This window comes from Corythoichthys intestinalis, chromosome 21 (assembly GCF_030265065.1).
Source record: "Corythoichthys intestinalis isolate RoL2023-P3 chromosome 21, ASM3026506v1, whole genome shotgun sequence".
Lineage (NCBI taxonomy): Eukaryota > Metazoa > Chordata > Actinopteri > Syngnathiformes > Syngnathidae > Corythoichthys > Corythoichthys intestinalis.
In genome coordinates, this window is record NC_080415.1 from 29558193 (window position 1) to 29579551 (window position 21359).

The 21359-nt window shown below is 38.8% G+C and overlaps 1 protein-coding gene across 1 annotated transcript in view; it reads right to left on the bottom strand.

The window, feature by feature from the left end:
• Positions 1-21076, bottom strand: part of dock1 (dedicator of cytokinesis 1) — a 271810-nt gene extending 250734 nt beyond the window's left edge. Inside the window, exon 1 of the mRNA XM_057826650.1 lies at positions 20869-21076. Within this exon, the coding sequence (XP_057682633.1) occupies positions 20869-20911 (43 nt within the window). The 5' untranslated portion in view covers positions 20912-21076. The remainder of the gene's footprint in view (positions 1-20868) is intronic.
• Between the last annotated feature and the right edge of the window lie 283 nt (positions 21077-21359).

The window sequence follows — 21359 nt, forward strand, 5'->3', positions numbered from 1 at the left end:
AGGCCAGCGCTTAATGACACACGCCCACTCTGCAATTACCCAAACGACACTGTGACTGATTGTAATTCCACACTTAGGGCTCAATTATAAGCCGCACAAATCCATGCGGCCGCCGATAACGTGGTAATTACCGGACGCTGATGAAGGAGCCGGTGTGACATCGATAAAGTCGCGAGCGACTTGGCCCATTGCGTTCGTTTCCCTAGCATAGGTGAATTTGCTTGCCAGGGAATCCCAGATAAAGTTAAGGCTATTGAGGAGTTTGATCAAAAGCTTTCGCTTCGCCAGATGCTAGATCTAGTAACATATATATTAGGGGTGGAACGGTACACATAAATCTCGGTTCGGTACGTACCTCGGTTTTTAGGTCACGGTTCGGTTCATTTTCGGTACAGTAAGAAAACAAAATGCAAAATATAAATGTGCTAATTGTTTATTACACACCTTTGTGCTTTCAACAATAGGAACATTAGCCTATACAAAGCTAGAATTCTGCTCAAAAAGTAGCGAGTATTTGAAGATAATCCAACAACAATTTGCCTTTCAGACCCCGCGTATTGGTCAGCTTTCTTTGTGAAAGAAAGAAGAAAAAAGAAGTCCTGTGCCAAAGAGAAAATCCCAATGATGAAGATTTTAACATGTATTTTACAAATAAAATGCCTCAATGAACCTTTTTTCTTATGAACGGTTTTCAAAAGCTTTATTCGTGGATTTTCTCAAGTTAAAGCGCCACACAGAAATTAATAAATTTAATTGTGTAAGCAGGATTTGTGTATTATTCTTATTATTTAATTTCAGGTGTTTTAGCTCATTTCAATTTATTTTATTTAAATGGGCTATTATTTATTATGTGTTTATATATTACAAATGTGATGTAGTATTCATTTATATTCTATATTTTATGTTGTATAACCTTAGTTCCTATGTGAATATTAGTTCCTACTTGTTTTGTTGTTGTAGGAGGGTTTTGTATTGAACACGGGGCTGTGTTGGTTATTATGATAGCAGAGAAAACAGCACTAAATCAACAAAGACAAGTCAATTGTGCCCCGATCTACCGCTCAAGAGATCTGATGGACTCAAAAAGTGGGTTACGATTGCATATTAGTTTGAAAATCGACCGGATACACCGTATTTTTACACGAGTGACTTCCGGTCTGCCCGATCCTAGCTACCGATAGTAGTATTAACATAGGAGGGTCGCGTCTCGCGTCAAATAATAAACTCTGCCGTTCTTTTCGCATGCGTCGCGTTGAGCCGCTTCTGTGACGCGTCTAACACGCGGCCGCACTGCGACTGGTGTGCATTGGCTCATTCACTTTAACGCCCGCGTTTCACTGCGTTCTCACAGCGGCCACGTTGTCGCGCCGTTGACGTTTCTTGGTTATACTGTCCTACCGTGTTTGTCCTCATTATAGTAGAGAAGACGGAGTAAATATAATCTACACAAAGAAACCGTAACCCGATCGACTCACAGCCTCGAAAAGTAAGGGTTACATTACGTCAGAAACTCGTTCGGTACGCCTCCGCTCCGAACCGAGCACCACGTACTGAAACGGTTCAATACAAATACATGTACCGTTACACCCTTAGTAAATACCATATTATAGTGCTCCCCTGACGATGTGTATGCCACAGCAGTGGCGGAACAAATGTGACCGAGACCGAGGGCAATGAGTATATATGGGCACCCCTGAAGTGAACGTCCGGCAGATAGAGGATAGAGTGGATAATGATTCCCGGGCCCTTCCACACTTTCGCAGGCCGTTCAAGAGGATGGTTCGATATGTGGGATGGCGTCTGTGCTAGTGGAAATTTTTCTGCAATACAGCAAACTGGGCCCGCGAGAAGCCCAGTGTGGCATGTGTGTGTGAATATTTTAACACTTACTCTGTATTAAAGGGCCTCCTAGAGGCCCAGGTGCTGCCACATCCCCAGCACCCCCCTAAACTCCATCCCTGCGCCGTAGGAGTGCATGTTTTATTTAGGGATATTTACACAACACACGGAAGTTTGGATTGAATAAAATATCTTAGCCAACTTAATACTTGGAGCCAACGGCTTTAAGCGCTAGCCCTAGCATAGCAGCTTTGTCGTATCGTAGCACACACACAGCGGATGTCCATCCTTGTTAAATCTGTCAACTTATGGCTAGCCTCAACCTCTGTAATGGCTCCAAGCATCGAATGAACGCTGCTATCAGCATGCTGGAGTACCATCTATGGTGGCATTAATATGTTCTTCTGTAGTAGAATGACAGGTCTTGTCTTGACTAACAGTCAGCATGTACCTGTAAATAGTTTGTCTTCTTATAAACTTGCCATCTGGTAAAAAAAACTAAAGATGCATTCAACAATGTATTGCAAGTAGGGCTGCAGTTATCGATTATTTAGGTCAGGGGTAGACATGTGCCGGTTACCGGTTTCACGGTTTACCGTGGTGTGAAAACGTCGCGGTTTCAAAACCACTAAAGTTTTCCGTCATACATTAGTACGGTATTCGCTATTTTTCATGTGCCAAAATGCAGCCGAGGTGGCTTGGTGCGGCAGCGCTCACCCTTCCCCTGTTTGTTGCCGTGAGTGTCAGTGACCTTATTCTGCTAAACAGCCAGCAAACCCCCCCAAAAAAACCTCCAAACACAAGGCTTACTTTTCTTCAATTTATTGAGCTCTCAAATCGTGGTGAAATATACAAATGAATACATTTAAAACGTTATACAATTGTATTTTTCCACATGTGAGTAGGTTCAACAGGATAGCAGTAGCACCATGAAAAAGGTCGCCAAAAACAAAACATACATTTTCCTTTCAAATTCAATATACAAACTAACTCAAACTTACAAAGACGAATGTTAGCCTAGGCTAAGCTGGGAGAGCAGCTTGGTCGACGTGTTATGTCTCACAGCCGCTGAGTGAGAAACAAGCTTGAATGAAGGGGGAGAAAAAAAAGGATCGCGTCAAAGATCGCTAATTGCGAAAGGAGGTCTCACTCCTCACTTTTTGTTTTAGATGAAACCTTGAAACCTCAACAATATTTACATTTTAACTAACTTATAAAACTAACTTATACATTTTTAACTAACTTATTAACTTATGAATTCTTTGTTCTTTTTAACACAAAGGCATGACATCATGTAGAAGAGAGTTGACACAGTGGCTGAAAATGGCGAAACTTCAGCTTCTCCCCCTCAAAAAAAGTCATACAGTATATATTTTTAATTTTATTTAGAAGTGTTCTTACTTTTTTATAGCAATTATTTTGTTCTTGCTCTATTATTGACCAACTTGAGCTCTGGCTGTGGGTATAGTCTATGTTCTATTTATTTTAATTTTATATAAAATATTTGTTATTTTTTGTTAATTCATTTATTTTCACATTAATTTATTTTCACATTATATTCATGTTCCAATTTGCAAATATGTTCTGAAAAAAAAAACCTGTTCAATGGAAAAAAGTTATCTCATACCGGCACATGCCTAGTCAGGGGTACCCAAACTACGGCCCGCGGGCCGGTTACAGCCCGCCTCCACATTTGGTCCGGCCCCCTGAACAATACCAGAGACCATTTTGATTTTTTTTCTCAATAGTGTAATTTATTTCCTGGCCTTTTTCTGTGAAGAACTCAGAGAGGGTTATTTGGTTATTATCTATTGAATTAATAGTGTTATTTAAGGCTGTCAAAAGATTAAAATTTTTAATCGAGTTTATCACAGCTTAAAAATTAATCGTAATTCATCGCAATTCAAACCATCTATAAAATATGCCATATTTTTCTGTAAATTATTGTTGGAATGGAAAGAAAAGACACAAGACGGATATATACTGTACATTCAACATACTGTACATAAGTACTGCATTTGTTTATTATAACAATAAATCAACAAGATGGCATTAACATTATTAACATTCTGTTAAAGCGATCCATGGATAGAAAGACTTGTAGTTCTTAAAAGATAAATGTTAGTACAAGTTATATAAATTTTATATTAAAACCCCTCTTAATGTTTTCGTTTTGATAATAAAATTTGTAAAATCTTCAATCAAAAAATAAACTAGTAGCTCGCCATTGTTTATGTCAATAATTACACAATGCTCATGGTGCTGAAACCCATAAAATCAGTTGCACCCACGCGCCAGCAGAGGGTGACAAAACACAAGTAACCTCAACTTCTGTAATGGCTCCAAGCATCGAATGAACGCTGCTATCAGCATGCTGGAGTACCATCTATGGTGGCATTAATATGTTCTTCTGTAGTAGAATGACAGGTCTTGTCTTGACTAACAGTCAGCATGTACCTGTAAATAATTTGTCTTCTTATAAACTTGCCATCTGGTAAAAAAAAATAAAGATGCATTCAACAATGTATTGCAAGTAGGGCTGCAGTTATCGATTATTTAGGTCAGGGGTACCCAAACTACGGCCCGCGGGCCGGTTACAGCCCACCTCCACATTTGGTCCGGCCCCCTGAACAATACCAGAGAGCATTTTGATTTTTTTTCCTCAATAGTGTAATTTATTTCCTGGCCTTTTTCTGTGAAGAACTCAGAGAGGGTTATTTGGTTATTATCTATTGAATTAATAGTGTTATTTAAGGCTGTCAAAAGATTAAAATTTTTAATCGAGTTAATCACAGCTTTAAAATTAATCGTAATTCATCGCAATTCAAACCATCTATAAAATATGCCATATTTTTCTGTAAATTATTGTTGGAATGGAAAGAAAAGACAAGACGGATATATACTGTACATTCAACATACTGTACATAAGTACTGCATTTGTTTATTATAACGATAAATCAACAAGATGGCATTAACATTATTAACATTCTGTTAAAGCGATCCATGGATAGAAAGACTTGTAGTTCTTAAAAGATAAATGTTAGTACAAGTTATATACATTTTATATTAAAACCCCTCTTAATGTTTTCGTTTTAATAAAATTTGTAAAATCTTCAATCAAAAAATAAACTAGTAGCTCGCCATTGTTGATGTCAATAATTACACAATGCTCATGGTGCTGAAACCCATAAAATCAGTCAATCAGGGTGACAAAACACAAGTAACAAGTGGACATGACACTGTGCTGTCATTTTAATCTGTTTGAGTGAGCGGGGCATGTGCGTTAAATGCGTCAAATATTTTAACGTGATGAATTGAGAATGCGATAATTTTGACAGCCCTAGTGTTATTATTATTTATTATATTATATCATATTATTGTTTTTATTTTATTTACTTTTGTTCCTTAAAGAATCCAGAAAGGTTATTTGATTGTGGCTTTCTGAAAAACAATAAATTTTTACATTTAGGCACTCCTGCAATCGTCACACTTTTTCTGTTACAAACTGACCCCGGCCACTCATCAGAGTAGGGAAAAGTTATGTGGCCCTCACAGTAAAAAGTTTGGGGACCACTGATCTAGGTAATCAATCAATCTATCCATTAGTTAGTTCGAATAATTAAGCAATGGGATTACAAACATTTAATGCGTTGCAGAATACATTTTAGAATATGTTAAATAAATAACCAATTTATGCTTGCAATAATATTTATTTTGGCTTGCTAAGATGATAATTTCAAAAGAGCATTAAATGTGGATACAAAATAACATTCCTGAGTGTTTTTTCAAACCATGCAGAACTACACTTTCAATTCACAAGAGCAATAAACGCATTTAAAAATTAATTCAAAATACCTGAACTTCGGCTCAAACGATATCAAAAAAATAAATGAGGATCTAAGTACAACATAAGAACAATTGGCGAAGTTACATAGCAATGCTAATGTTTTTTTTCCATCGCTCTGAACAACACGTTTAAACACATATTCACACAAAAAAATGCTAAATATACTTCTAAATTAAGTAACAAATGTATGTTGGTCTTAACAGGGAGCAGCTGGATTCAGTCATGTTCGACAAGTTACAGCATATTCACAGTTGCCACGAGAAGGCATTGTCTTCACCCATATCAATAAAAATAAATGCAACACTTTCAAAACAAACCATTACAACATCACTCAAAACGAATCCTCGAAGCAGCAAAATTTGAGTCGAAGCTTTTTTCTGATCGAATTACTCCACATTCCGAAACTAATCATATTGTGGATAGTGGAATACCCTTTTAAGCAAAATAAATGAATGTTTGCCTTTCAACAAGGAAACATGATGCTAGTAGCCCATACGAATCAATAAAATAGCCGCTAGCCTCAGGGTATAAAGAGAGTGAAAAAACTGCCATTTATAATCTGAAAAATGTGGTGGATTTAATGCTTCAATCCTCAATTTGTAAATTTTGCATGAACACCTAGCAAAAAAAAAAATTTGTGAATGCTTTGAGCTCAGCGGGGCACTGACATAATTCAGTCAAACACAGTAAGGTTTGCTATTTACAAAGGTGTTGGTTCAGATTAAGAGTGTTTAGCCTTGGCATGAGGTCTGTGGTTGACATGAAGTGCGTATGCTTTGGAATGGATGACTCAATGCGAGAGATGAAAAGGCAACTATTTTAAGCTCCCAGGTTTGCACAGCAAGATGCTCAAACCAGGCAGGAAGTTCAAGCAGAGTTTGAAATTTGAAAAAAACAGAAGTCCTTGATATATTGTTTACATCAAAAAAAATCTGTGTAACCTGACAGCAGTGCATGATTAAATGATCTGTAAAAAAAAAAAAAAAATCAGAAAAAAAAGTCCATCCCAGGTTTTCCAGCAATTTTCATACCGTGCCTATAAAATGATACATTGTTCATCATATTTCCTTCCTCTACTGGAAGCACTCCATCTATTGTCATGCTCTTAACATCTCAAGAAGCATTTCCTCCTCGCTTCTGTGCAACAGGGGGCAAGTAGGAAGCTTTTCTCACTCCCTCTATACTTGCTCCTTTTAGCCCCATCTGCATGATCACCACTTTTATGAAAACGTCTTCAAGGGGTTGTTGTTTATAATTGGCTCAAGAGGAGATGGGGGACGATTTCCTGTTGAGATTTCCGTGACTGCAAATGAGCGGCGTTGAGCTGCAGAATGAAAGTGCTCATTAAGCACCATCAGCGAAATACTCGAAAATAATTTGCTTTCCTGCCGCCATCTTGCACGGACTAAACAATAACACCCGCGAATTCAAAGTTTGGCATTTTCGGTGAGTCCTAGCGCAAGATTGACTGATTGTAAAGCAAGGTGATGTATGTTAACGATGCTAAGCTTTAATTTAAAACCGCCTCCAGAGTTAAACACACCACCACAGTCCAAGTCATCATCAAGCATTTAACCGGGCATGAGTGCACACATTAATACACTAAACGGCCTTTCCGTCAAATGGCGAAAAGTTACGGAGGCAATTTCACGTCCACAGTGACTGACACTGCCATTAGGGATCGGGGAATTTAAGGGCGTGAAAGAAAAACACACAAGACAAACGCAACAAAAACAAGGACTTAAGTTGACGTTGACATTATTTATGAACCCAATTGCCAGAGAGATGCTGAGCATGTTGATTTGCTAATAAATATGTGGCAACAGAGAGCTTAGGGGGCTTTAATAACAAACGCTGATGGACTGTCTTGAAGTGAAGTACTTGGGTGATTAGCTTTTGGTGCACTGAAGAAGAAGACGGGTCGTACGGTGTTGACGCCCCAATTGGCTGCAAGTAGATTAAAGAGCTGGTGCAGGGCAGTGGTTAGCACTTCATCCAAAAAAGTTTGAAATGAACCTTTTAACAAACTTTGCAAGCTTGTTGGTGTTACAATTTTGAACATTTCCTATGGAATTTTTCCGATTTTTACACTAAAAAGTAGAGATGCCGATCGATCGGGACCGATCACGTCAAAGTATCGGAATCGGCAAAAAAATATCGGACATGCCTTTATTTAATATATACTGTATATATTTTCTAAATAAATCGTTTTCTAATTGTATTTAACGTTACAGACATAATATGTTACACTCATCCAGTCTTTAGTTTAGGCTTAAGGTAGGGTTATTAAATTCATCCCATTAACGGCGGTAATTAATTTTTCAAAAAATTTATCACGTTAAAATATTTAACGCAATTAATGTATGCGTTGCACGGCCCACTCACGCATTGTCGTGTTCAATCTGTAATGGCGCCGTTTTACCTATATGTAGAGCTAAAAGGCAGCGTAATATGAGTAGAGTGAATTTTGGCAGCCATTGGAGCCTTTTTTTAATTGGCTAAAGCCTTACAATCGCTCTCCCTACGATTACAAACATCATGGGAAGCAATGTGGGGAAGAAAGGTAGTAATTGATCTTTTTCTTAACACCCTATGTTATTTCCCAACGCAGAGAAGATATATCAATTGGTACCACTACGCACAGTCAAGGGTGCACTTCACATCATGCATTTGCACAAGCCGCCCTCCCCGCTTTAAGAGCACCGAGACGCCAACCCGGCATAAAGCAAGCCACTTTCACACATACTATACAAACCGGTTTATTCCCAGGACATTACCCCATGTGTGAAAGCAATGACACGGCTAAATCCCGCGTCACCCTCACGGGAATTTACCGGGACATAAGTCTGAAAGGGGCTATAGTTTCTGTCATATGTTCACCATGCGTGACATTTTGATATTGTACGTGGAGTAGGTGCACTTGCAGCCTAGTAGCGTTTGGGCCGTGTCACTCATGAGATGTGCTGTGCCTCTCCCTCACTATCCTCACCGGAGTTTAGTATGTGTTAAAAGTAGGGCTGTCAAAATTATCGCGTTAACGCGCGGTAATTATTTTTTTTAATTAATCACGTTAAAATATTTGACGCAATTAACGCACATGTCCCGCTCAGAAAGTATTCTGCCTTTTGGTTAAGTTTTACAGCAAGGATTTTTGCGCTGTCCAACAGCGAACTCTTGTGGTCGCTTTGCGACATGGTTTATTATTTTCTTCTTTTCTTCATTATGGCTGTACGACGTCTCGGGCTGATAATGTTGTGCTTATATGATCCTTGGACAAGATTTGTCCGTAAGTATGGTTGTTGTAAAGAATGTACATATTATGTTAGTAAGCGAAATGTTATATTTTTTGTATGAGACGCTTTTTGTTTATGTTTAGTGAACCTGTATAGCGTGCTAAGCTAACGTTGTTGCCAATGCAATGTTGTGTACTTTTTTGTTGTTGTTTCACTACGGTCTAAAGAGGACAGTGGTTTGAGGCCATTTTATTAATAAATCAGATGAAAAAGGAAGAAGTCTGATTATTAAGGCGTCGTTCACTAGCTGTCTAGCTTTGGAAAAAGTAGACGCTTCGGAGTGAGGACAGCATAGACAGATTTAAATGACAGTAGAGCGAAATGCCCACTACAGTCCTTATGTACCGTATGTTGAATGTATATATCCATCTTGTGTCTTATCTTTCCATTCCAACAATTTATTTTACAGAATACAGAAAAATATGGCATATTTTATAGATGGTTTGAATTGCGATTAATTGCGATTAATTACGATTAATTAATTTTTAGGCTGTAATTAACTTGATTAAAAAATTTTAATCGTTTGACAGCCCTAGTTAAAAGCTATGCTGCGCTCCATCTCGCTTGTTTGGAAACAAATGGTGAGATTTGTTTTCTTATCTTGGCAAGATAGAATATGCAATGTTCCTTTAGCAGTTAAAGGGATCCACAGACTTAAAGGGATCCTCGATCTTTAAGACAAGACATTCATAAACGAAATGTTAGTAAGAGTTATAATAATTTGATATTAAAACCCCTCTTAATGTTTTCGTTTTAATAAAGTTTGTAAAATTATTTTAGGTGATAGGTCGCCATTCTTGTTACGTCGCAGTGCATGACGTCACCGGGCCCGTTGCCGAACTTCCAGCATGTCACTCGTTAGCTACCCCAACATATCGTCGGTTCTGCCCTTCCTATTTGAACCAGATCTGATGGGTGAAGAGCAGGACAGCACTGTCGGTCGTTCACAAGACGAGCAGCAGGGCAAAATGTGGAGCAGGAAATACCTGTTAATACGCTGTGGGTGATGACGCTGTTTGCCTGGACTGGGAGAGAAGCCGTGCTAGCAAGCAAGCGAAGCTAATATGACGACTGGCATGATTTTGTCACATTCTGCTGCTGGTCAGATTGTTTTGTTACAGAGATCTGGGATGAGTTCTCAACGTCGTACCTGCACCCAATTCCAGCTCATCAGCAGTGTCTTGAAACCAGTCCTAGGCGGCCTATATTAACATGCTGCCATTTGACAGTTTGGATATCCCTTCATTATTAGTGGCATCATTGCCTTGGTTTTTTCATTTGTGTGCCTCTCACCACAGTTCTCTCTCGGGTATTCTCTACTGTCACGGACCCTTTTTGTGTCTCCTTTTTCACAAATGCTTGTTTTTTGTGTATTCAATAAACCCTTTTACGCAATCCCTATGTTCTTGTTGTCTGCTTGGTGTCTGAATTAAGACACGTTTTTTTTTAATTCCGTGGTAAAGCCAGCTGCACTTTCTTTACAGTAGCGTTTCCTTTTCAGCTTTTACCCCACAGACAGACAGCACATGTGGGTTGCGTTTGCTTTATAAGGAAAATCATGACTCTAACGTCACGCTGAAATCTCGTCCTGTGGTCTAAGTGCTTGTCTGTGGCATGGGAAACGCAGGTTCAAAGCCCACTGGAGACTTTCATTTAATTGTTTTTGCTGCTCGTTTTGTGAAATATCAACAGTGCTGTCCTGCTCATCAATTTTCTGATCGGGTTCAAATTGGAAGTGCAGAACCGACAACATTTTTATGTAGAGACAATGTGGAAGTATGGCAGCACTCTCCAGTGACATCACCGCATTGCGTCGTCAACAACAATGGCGACCTACTACTTAAACTTGTTTTTCCAATTTTATAAAAACTTTAAGAGGGGGTTTAAACACCAAATTATTACAACTAATAGTAACATTTAGCTTTTAATAACTACAAGTCTTTCTGTCCGTGGTTCCCTTTAAAGGGCTGTGCTGAGTGATCATCACACACTAAATGTTGTGTTAGCGTAGCATTTACGTTAGCATTAGCATCAACTTTAGCGTGGCGAACATTTTCCTAAATGCTTGGACAACTTATTTTTTTAAACATACATTGGCTTCTAGTAGAGCCGGGCGGTATAGCGAAAATTTACCGTTACCGAAATTCTTTACGATGACCGAAGTAATTTTGACCATGTCGGTAAATTCGGTAATTTAATAAAACAAGAAAATATAGTCTTTGCATCTCGCTTTGACTCTGTGTTGTTCAGCTATGTTCATTCCCCTTTTAGAAAGCAGTCAGTGTGCTTACGTATGAAGTCATGTGGTTATCAGGAAATCAAACAAAAAGAAGCCCGGTAGGCTAACACTAGCGGCTAACGCTACAAGCAAACGTGATCGAGTCGGGCTTAAGGGAACTTCGCCAAACTTTCACCCGACATTAAGTAGACTCTTGGCGGCCTCCAGATGGGCTTTCACCCACTGTCCTCCCTGGTTCTCACGATTTCAGGAGAGGGTGCTTTCTACTGGTAGCCAGGCCACAGGCTAATGCTAGCGGCTAACTGTACAAATGAACGTGATGGGAGTCGGATAGCGGCTCTAACCTTGTCGAAACGGCTGAACTTAATAAGAGGACTGGGCACGGACTGCATCTAGCAATCAGTATGTCACGTTATTTTGTATCTGTGTATGTGTGTGATTTCTTTGATAGCTTTTATGATGATAAAGCATTCCGCATAAAGTATAATCCAACAGTGAAGCCTATAATATGACCATTTATTGGCCACAACTATTTTTCTGTATGCGCTTGCTTTATTCTGTGTCATGACTGCCATCATAAAATCTTAAATGTTTCATTGGCATAAGAGCAATATAGCTTTCATGTGGTTGTGTCTGTGTGGGGGATGCATGTGTGCATGCACGTATTCAAAAAATGCTCTGGGAAAAAAACTGAAATCTTGAAGTAAACACTTGTGCTGAGTAATTATGTCACAGCAGCCATTAACAATAAGTTGTCTGTTTGAAGCGTAGTCATTTGTTGTAAGTCATTAGTGTTACAATGACGTTTGCACAGTCTTTGTATTGATTTTTATAATGTTGTACATTGTTCAAGTCATACAAGCTGTTCTAAATGTTCATACTTGAATTCTTATTGTTTCCAAGAAATGTTTATATACATAATGCTTAGCCTGCATGTACACTTGTTAAATTGAAAGCTGGTAAATAAATCAACGAGAAACAGTTCATTTGTATTTCATGCATTGATTCAGATTTTCAAATTTTATAACAGTCCGCTTGGGCGAATTGATCGTCATTTATTGTTATCGAGGTAAATCTGCTCAATTTACCGTGATATGTACTTAAGGCCATATCGCTCAGCCCTAGCTTCTAGGTGGGTTTAATTGAAAATGATGTTTTGCTTTTCCTTCGGAGTGTGTATTATCATAACAAAGTTGGCATTGTCCTTGTCGACGCAACAATATGTGCTCGTCTGTCTAGGTTGATTCAAAATTGTTGGACTATTTTTGGACTAAAACTTTTGAATTTTACAGACGAAAACATTTTGAGTCACTGTCGACTAAAACTAGACGAAGACAAGCACATTTTGAAAAGACTTAAATAGGGCTGCAGCTATCGAATGTTTTAGTAATCGAGTATTCGACTGAAATTTCTATTGATTAATCGAGTAATCGGATAAAACATTTTTTTCAGGTAAGGAGCAATTATAAACATACATAAGAAAACAAGACATTTCATCTAATATTGAACCATTTTCAGTCGATCAATGTCTTTATTTTCGATGTACATTGTACATGTACATTGTACATTACAGAAGTGACTAGAAAAGAACAAAAAACAAACTTTTTTACCGTTTTCACTCAAAAACTTCCAGATTTGATAAAAAAAAAAAAAATCTTATTTCTTACCTAAAAATTTCATTATGCTTGATAACACACCAGGGCTGCAGCTATCGATTATTTTAGTAGTCAATTAATCAATGAACCAGGTAGTTAGACTAATCGAGTAATTGGATAAAGATGAAAATTTTAAAATACCTGAGCTAGGCCTCAAAAGGTATTAAAAAAAAATAATAATAATAATAAGGATCTACAAATGTAAAGCAAAAGAACAATTGGCTAACTTACAAAGCAAACTTCCACTAGCTTAAATGCTATAAAATCCTTTTTTTTTTTTCCCCCATGCTCTTAACAAAGGGTTCAGACACAAATTTCCACAAAAATTGGCTAAATATACCTTTAAACTAAATTACGAATGCATTAAAAAACATTAGCGCAAACAAAAACCTACCTTGAGTTGGTCTTAACGGCGAGCAGCTGGATTTGGCCATGTAAAATGAGGCGGACTAGAGGGCAGTGTAGCCACCCAAATCAATAAAACTAAATGCAAACACTTTCAAACACAAACCATTACAACGTCACTTTAATTAAACGAATACTCGAAGCAGCAACATTTAATTCGAATCTTTTTTTTTATAATCGAATACTCGAGTTAATCGATTAATCGTTGCAGCACTAGACTTAAATATGACTAAGACTAATGAGTATTTTCGTCCGAAATACTAAGACAAAAATAAAAAGAGCTGCCAAAAACAACACTGATTTGAACCAAACACCAATCATATTGACCTCACATTGTCAACAATTAAGTGAAAAGGCATCAATCCACGTTATTTACAGGATTCCGCTAACAAAAAGCACAGGTCCATGTCAAGCCACAAGGTATCCAAGATATTCCAAGGTTACATTATTTTGCCAGTTATTGCCGAAGAAAATCAGTAAAGAAAGTGTCAGGCGAAACTGGGAAAGGGCCGGGAAATCCTGCCTTCATGCTACCAGCCGCCTAATGAAAGTTGACAGTCCGGCGGCTCTGCTGTATTATCATCACCCGGTCCCATCTAAATTATGTAATGTTGCCTGTCAACGTCGCTGAACTGTGTTTCACACTGCCAACGTGCACGCCATTGGACCATCTGTCAAGCCGGCAAAGTGAAGCAAAGTGGGGGCACCTTGGCAACAATGTAGGGCTGTTTGGATCAATACTTGCAAGGGCAGTAGGTTCTATGTAGTTGCATAAGTTTCTTTTTGTTGTCTTTATCCATAGGGGGATTCTTCCTGGTCATCTTTATTTAATTTGGCTAAAAGGTCACCGTTTTTGTCCACCTGGCGTTTTTCGAGATGACATTCAATGGGAGGTACGACCGTAAAAATGGCAAGCTGAGGACAGTCTTCACCTTTATTGAACTTGAAACTGACGTTGAGGCACTACAGAGGGCAAGCGTCACATCTGTCGCAAGAAATGGGGTCAAAGCACATGATTTAGGATACATGGCTCAAACTTTAGCTGGAACTGACATGACAGCGTTTTAATTACTACCACATTTGTTAGACTGCGTCATCCAAGATTGTTTGTCTTGGGTGTGGAGGGACTAACAATAAATCAAAACGCAGATGAACTTTCACACATAAAAAAAACACATTTTCCAGATTTTATGCTATCGAGACCCAGTTGGTGAAGGGGATGGCGTACAATACTGTAGGGTTGCAGTTTTAAGGGTTGGAGTCGCTGACTATCATGTTTGTCATTGTTTTGAGGGAGTTGCTATCCTTTGATAAACAGTGATCCCTCACTCATCGCTGTTAATGAGGACTAGCGCTTTGATCTGGCGAGTGAAGGCTCTGCCGCTCTACAAACAAAGGCACAAATGTGTTAATCATCGTTTAGTCAATCTTCGTTGTCTAGAGGCTGTTCTCGGCTGCCTGAGTGAACTTGATTGGACTCACTCATATGAATTATATGCATGTTATGGAGAGTGATTAAAAATATGGCATTAAATGTGATGCAATGACAAATGTGAGTGCGCCTACTTTTTGTGCTGGTGCACCTTAAAGAGTATGTAGCGGCAAAGGGGGTGTGAGACATCAATAGAACCGTTACGTGCCAAGATAACAAATATTGATAAAGTTAACAAAAAAATCAATCACATTAATGAGCAATTATCGAAAATAGATCGAAAATGACGAACTTTTCCGAAAGTGTTCCGGAAACAGCCGAATGGGGCGGAGACGTCACGACAAGTGATTGACAGTCGAGGCGGAGCCAGGTGCCATTGTTTTTTAACGACGAGAGAGTAGCGTTGGGGTTTGTTTGACCAAAACATCACAAAAATGGTTAGAAAATGCTGTGCTATGTGGTGTACAAATAGTTATTTATCGGAATATAGTATCCATGAGTTCCTGAACGCGAAAAAAAAAGCTGGACTACACAGACAATGGGTAAAGTTCGTCCGTGCAAAGAGGGCTAATTTTCTAGACACAGCCTCCGGCACGCTTTTCTGTGGTGCGCATTTTCCACCTGAAAGCTTCTCGAACTATGGACATGAGAAATCGGGTTTTGCTAAAAGATTGCTGCTCAAAGGAGATGCGGTGCCGACCATACAGGTGCAGCCACCTAAATGTCCCGAGATATCAAGAAAGAGGACGATGACTGGTAAAGGAGGCTAAAGCTAAGCAAAGGAGGGGAGCAGCCAAGCTCGAAATGGCCAGAGTGAGTACTCTTTTATAATAAAAAAAATGTCACGCATTGGATACAGGACTGGACACATGTATAAATTATCGTTCGTAAAATATATAGAACAAATCCTCTGATCCCATTCATATTTGTGTCTGTTGGCAGAGCGAAAAGCTATGATAGCGCAATAAATGATAATTATTCTATGCATTCCTTTATTTTGCAGTCACAGTGTATCAGCTTCACAAAAAGAAATACAAAACAAATCATTGGTGTTTCCCACACGATCTGCTGCCGATGTTTCATCAGTGTCATTGCTCCCCTCAATGACTTTCATTACGCTGCATTGGCGTTCGTTTGGGCTCAAATTGGTAACCTAAAACACCGATTAAAGCTTCGTAACTCTCCTCGTCACCATTAGATGAACATTCGTTACGTCCTTCTACGTCGGATTCGTCGCTGAAACTAGAAACGAAATTGTCTGCCATCATCGCCTCCATTCAGTATTAAAGCACTGAGCCTTTTTCTTGTTGAAGAAACACCCCTCACTGTCAATTCTGAATTCTCTTTTATTGACAACGAGGGGTGTTTCTTCATGAGGGAACCTGGAATATGTGCAGGACGAACACAATGCATCAGCATAAACAGCTCAACACACCCCTAATTCTCCCCTCACTAGAAGGAATTATATTGATGCAGACAGGCGCCACCCCCCTAGTGGCCATTGGCACTCTCTTTACTTGTCGTGACGTCACGCACACAATCTGCCAGATCTCGGGCGCCGGTCGTTTTAGCTTGACAATCGAGCCAAATTTCTCTCATTTTCTTGTGTGTAATTACACGAAGTGGCATGATATGAATACAAAAGGCATGCGTTTATGGATAAATGATGGAATATTAAAATTTTCCCAGGGCACTACATACCCTTTAAGGAAAAAGTTAGGCGCACCAGTGGAAACAATGCAAAAACTGAGTGTGGAGCCTTGGCAATATACACTCACCGGCCACTTTATTAGGTACACCTATCCTTATGCTCGTTAACACTTAATTTCGAATCAGCCAATCACATGGCGGCAACTCATTGTATTTAGGCATGTATACATGATTTAAGACAATCTCCTGCAGTTCAAACCGAGCATCAGTATGGGGAAGAAAGGTGATTTGAGTGACTTTGAACGTGGTATGGTTGTTGGTGCCAGAAGGGTTGGTCTGCGTATTTCAGAAACTGCTGATCTACTGGGATTGTCACGCACAACTAGGCCTGTCGCGATAACAAATTTTGGTGTGCGATAATTTATTTCATAAATTATTGCGATATGCGATGTTATTGCACCCCCCCAATTTAAAAAAAAAAAAATTACAATAACACTGTGAGAATACATTATTAATAGATCATGTACACCCATTTAAACGCAATAAATGTTTACTCTTAAATTCAAAAATACTTTTTAGGAAATCACAACTAAAAACAATAGACCATGCCTCTTTTAAGTAAAAGACAACAATATTAATACTGCACAGAAACACAGAAGAAATAAAATGTGTTTTTTAAGAAAAATAAAATTCCACTTAGTAATTTAAGCATCTAGGCAAATTAAAACGTTTCCCCTCATAGCTTCTGCTATGGTGTTCCATGTTTAATACAGTGGTACCTCTACATACAAGGTTAATTCGTTCCAGGAGCTTGTTTGTAAGTCGAAATGGTCGTATGTCGAGCAGGATTTTCCCATAAGAATACATTATAATTCCAATAATTCGTTCCACAGCCCAAAAACCCACACGACATCCTTAATAAATACTGCTGTTACTATTGCAAATAGCAATTACAAAGAGCAAAACAAATAAAATATGAATAAAAATCAGAATAACAATAATAATAGCAATAATAACAATAATACAGTACAGTACCTGTAATCATGTAACGAATCGGCTTCTAATGTGGCGGACATTTTTTGCTGTACCTGAACGCACCGCGGGGCTGACGGTGAGCAGGAGAGCGCTATTTTACTTTCTGTTTCGGTCCTGGCGTCAACAGCAGTAGACACTCGGCGAGTTGATGGAATAAATGATTTTAAACCTGACGAAGCTGGCGATTTCTTAGGCGATGTTATCACAATAAGAACTGTCACCTTAACTTATAAAGACGGGCGAACGGAGGGGGACCGCCGGCCGAGATCGGCATGATACGACCTAGTTCATGGATGCGCACACCATGCTTATATTTTGCTATCATTCGCATCTTCATTTCAATGGTAAGCGTCACCTTTTCTTTTTTTTCCCCACCTGCACTAAACTTAAACTGCACTTAACTAAAAACCGAACTAAAATGCATTTTGCGTAGTTGGTAACAAGAAAGGTAAACTTTTAACAGCACGTCAGCCGCACACGCGCGCGCAGGTGCACACAAGGCGATAAATCGCAGTGGAAAAATTATCGCCTTCATTTTTATTTACCATGCGATGAATGGAATTATTGCATATTGCGACAGGCTTACGCACAACCATCTCTAGGGTTTACAGAGAATGGTCCGAAAAAGAAAAAAATATCCAGTGAGCGGCAGTTCTGTGGGCGGAAATGCCTTGTTGATGCCAGAGGTCAGAGGTGAATGGCCAGACTAGTTCGAGCTGATAGAAAGGCAGAAACGATGGCACCTGCCTCGACCTTTTGTTTCCTTTCTGTGACGTCAAAGCCCCATTCGGCTGTTTCCGGATTACTTTCGGAAATGTTCGTAATTTTCGATCTATTTTCGATCATTGCTCATGAATGTGATTTATTTTTTTGTTAACTGTATTAATATTTGTTATCGTGCCACATAACGGTTCGATTGATATCTCACAGCCCCTTAGTATTATAATACCCTTTAACACCGAACGTGTCGGATGCGACACATTTACGCATATCATCTTTGAAGCCTCGTAACGCTGTAATTACGTCACCCAAGTGCCCCTGGTTGCTCTCATTTGAAAGTACGGAAGTTGATGTCCACATCAGTTTTTATTTGAAGTCAATCGACCAAGTTAAACGGGAGTTAATGTCATTTGAGTTTTATAGTTTTATTGCACTCATAAATATGCATTTAAACGCTGCATGGACCATGTGTCTATCTCCATATTTCCATCATTTCTTGTCCTTTTTTCAAAAAGCAGCACAAAAGACTACATATCCCAAGAGCCGTTGTGATGTCAAGAATGACGAACCTAATGTGAACATTTTAATAAATTGACGAGCAAAGCACCAACTAAGGAAAAGGAGACATGCAAAGCAAGCAACGGCCGGTTGGATTGAGCGAGCGACTTCAAAACGTGCAGAATGAATCGAAAACTAAATTTAGCGCAAGCTAATGCAGTATTTCATTAACTCAAGGAAAAGGATGAGCTGTATTTGTCATTGTTTTGCTCAGATTAGTCGGCATCTCGGCGAGTAGAAGTGACAGCAGCGCGCAAACGGCAGAAGAGTAGGCTGTGTGACGTTGTATGTGACGCAGCTCAGTGACCTGTTCAAAAACAAACTTTATTGAGTGTGCAAAAAAAAAAAAAAAAAAAAACTTTATTGGGTCACATGCCTGAAAAAATTGAACTAAACTACTTGTCAATATTTTTGAAAATACTTTTTTTCAATGTTTTTTTTTTCTCTTCACGATGAATCTTTTCAATTTTTATATAGATGTTCGCTTAATTGCATGTACGTACTGTATATACCTTTGATAAGGTGATTGGTACAATACCTAACTTCACAAAGAGATATCCTTCAAACCCTTTTTGTGTTGGATGATTTTTTTTTTCTCACTATTTTGCACTGTATATAACCTGTTTTGACCATAGCATGTGTAAAGGCCAAAAATGCCTATGACCATACCTGCTGTTTGTGTTGAATTGTCAAACGTAAAACTATTCAATGTAATTTTTTCTATTGAATGTTTATCCTAACAAGTTAAATAAATATTATCAAGCTTCAAAACGGTTGGTCGAGCATGTTTGGTTGTCAGTGGGACATCAACATTACAAATTTTGAAAAAAGATTTTTTTTTGTCTTTTGGGGTCCAGAATGTGGATTAAAATTGGTCAGTGAATAAAACAACAGTTTGGACATGAAGTTCAAGGTGTTCTGAAAAAAGGGACCCAACTTGGCCATTGTGAACAGTTTTTTTCTTTGAAATATAAAGGCAACATCAAAGGCATGCAAATCCGGCCAAAATAGGCTTAAGTGTTAAAGGGTTAATCATATAAGTAACGTATATAAAATAATGTATAAATTAGGGATGTCCCCGATCCAATCACGTGATCACAAATTGGGCCAATCGCGCCATTTTCAGAGGATCGGAATCGGGTGGAAAGGATCAGGTTTTAAATAAAAAAATAATAATAATAATTTAATCCTTTTTTGTAAAGGCATTGCCAAAAGCATATATATATACGGGTAAGTGTACATACATATGTAGATGTACATAAAGTGTAAATAAATGTTTTTAGAACTTTTATTCTTATACTTATAACAAGATTAAAAAATCCGCAATGCACTGAGGGCGCGAAAGTTGAGCAAGTGCTTTGATGTCTGTCAGTATTTCTGATATTAACAGGCGTGTGCAAGTCGCTAGCTAACATGTTTGTTGTCGTTCTAGAGGGAGCTGTTCTTTGATACTTTAATGTATTGCAAATGTATATATTTGCATACCAGTACTAGGGCAAGTACTGAATTGTCATACGGTCTGCCAGTATCTATTTCTGATATAATCAGGTGTAGCGACAAAACCATATTATGATTCCCTCCTGCAGTTAAAATGGTAATTATAGCTCACAGTACACTACAGAACAATTATAGAACCACAATAACAAACATATAGACAGTGTCAATCAAAAACTGCGCGTTGTCATCAGAATTTTGGTATCGACTCTCATTAGCAAGCAAATATTGGAGTGATTTATCACTTTAGTATGGACGGGAAAACTCATCCATCTTGCTGAGGGGAACAAAGAAGAAGTGGAAAAATCACGTCAGATTGGAAAGTAAAAGCAAGACGTAGTGAAGTAACCAGGCATGAGCCAAAGGTTGCAAAAAGTTGCCTCCGGGAAGCTAAAGTGGATGAGTTTGGAAGCGGGGCGAGTGAGGCCCCTATGTCCATACAGGAAACAGCAGCCAAGGCGCGCCTCGAAACAATTCCCATCGTTTTTCCGTACCACTACCAATAAAAACACATATTTTAAGAATTCTCCTGCAAAACCTACTGGCGAGGTGCCACCCTAATAAGTGCTCACGCACCCTCGGAATATGAAAAAGAAGCCGAAGATCAGCAGCGGCCGTGTTCGGCTTCACTTCCCAAACTTGTTCAATCTGAGAGCTACAAAGCGCTAACGATGGAGTTGCTGTTTTTTGCTTGAACTTACCAACGCCGTACTTTTCCTTCTTGGTGGGTACCCAGCGAGACATTCTCCGAGCTCCTTCCCCGGTTTCCACAAGGCCTCCCAACCGAGACCTCTTCGCAAGCGATACGCCGGACTTTTACTTCACTTTTGGCCGAGAGTTGAGCAGCTACTCCGGGCAGCCATATTTTTTTTCCGCCGCTGACTGGAGGCTCCACCAGGGGGAACTACGGGAACTTTTTTCCACCCGGTGAGCATCCTAACAAGTCTTTAAAAAAATAATAATCATAAGATGCCACTTTTAAAAATCTATTTTACCTTGTCAAAACAGCCCCGTTACAGGAAATTGTTTTCTTCACGAACACGAAATGTAAAATGCACACCTCACTGTGTGATATTTATGATTTGGCTACTTTATGTGAACATTTACGGTCCTTTAATAATTTATGTGCTTTATAACATAAACAAATTCATACCTTCAAAACTTTGTAATAATGTAGAGTCGTAGAGATCTG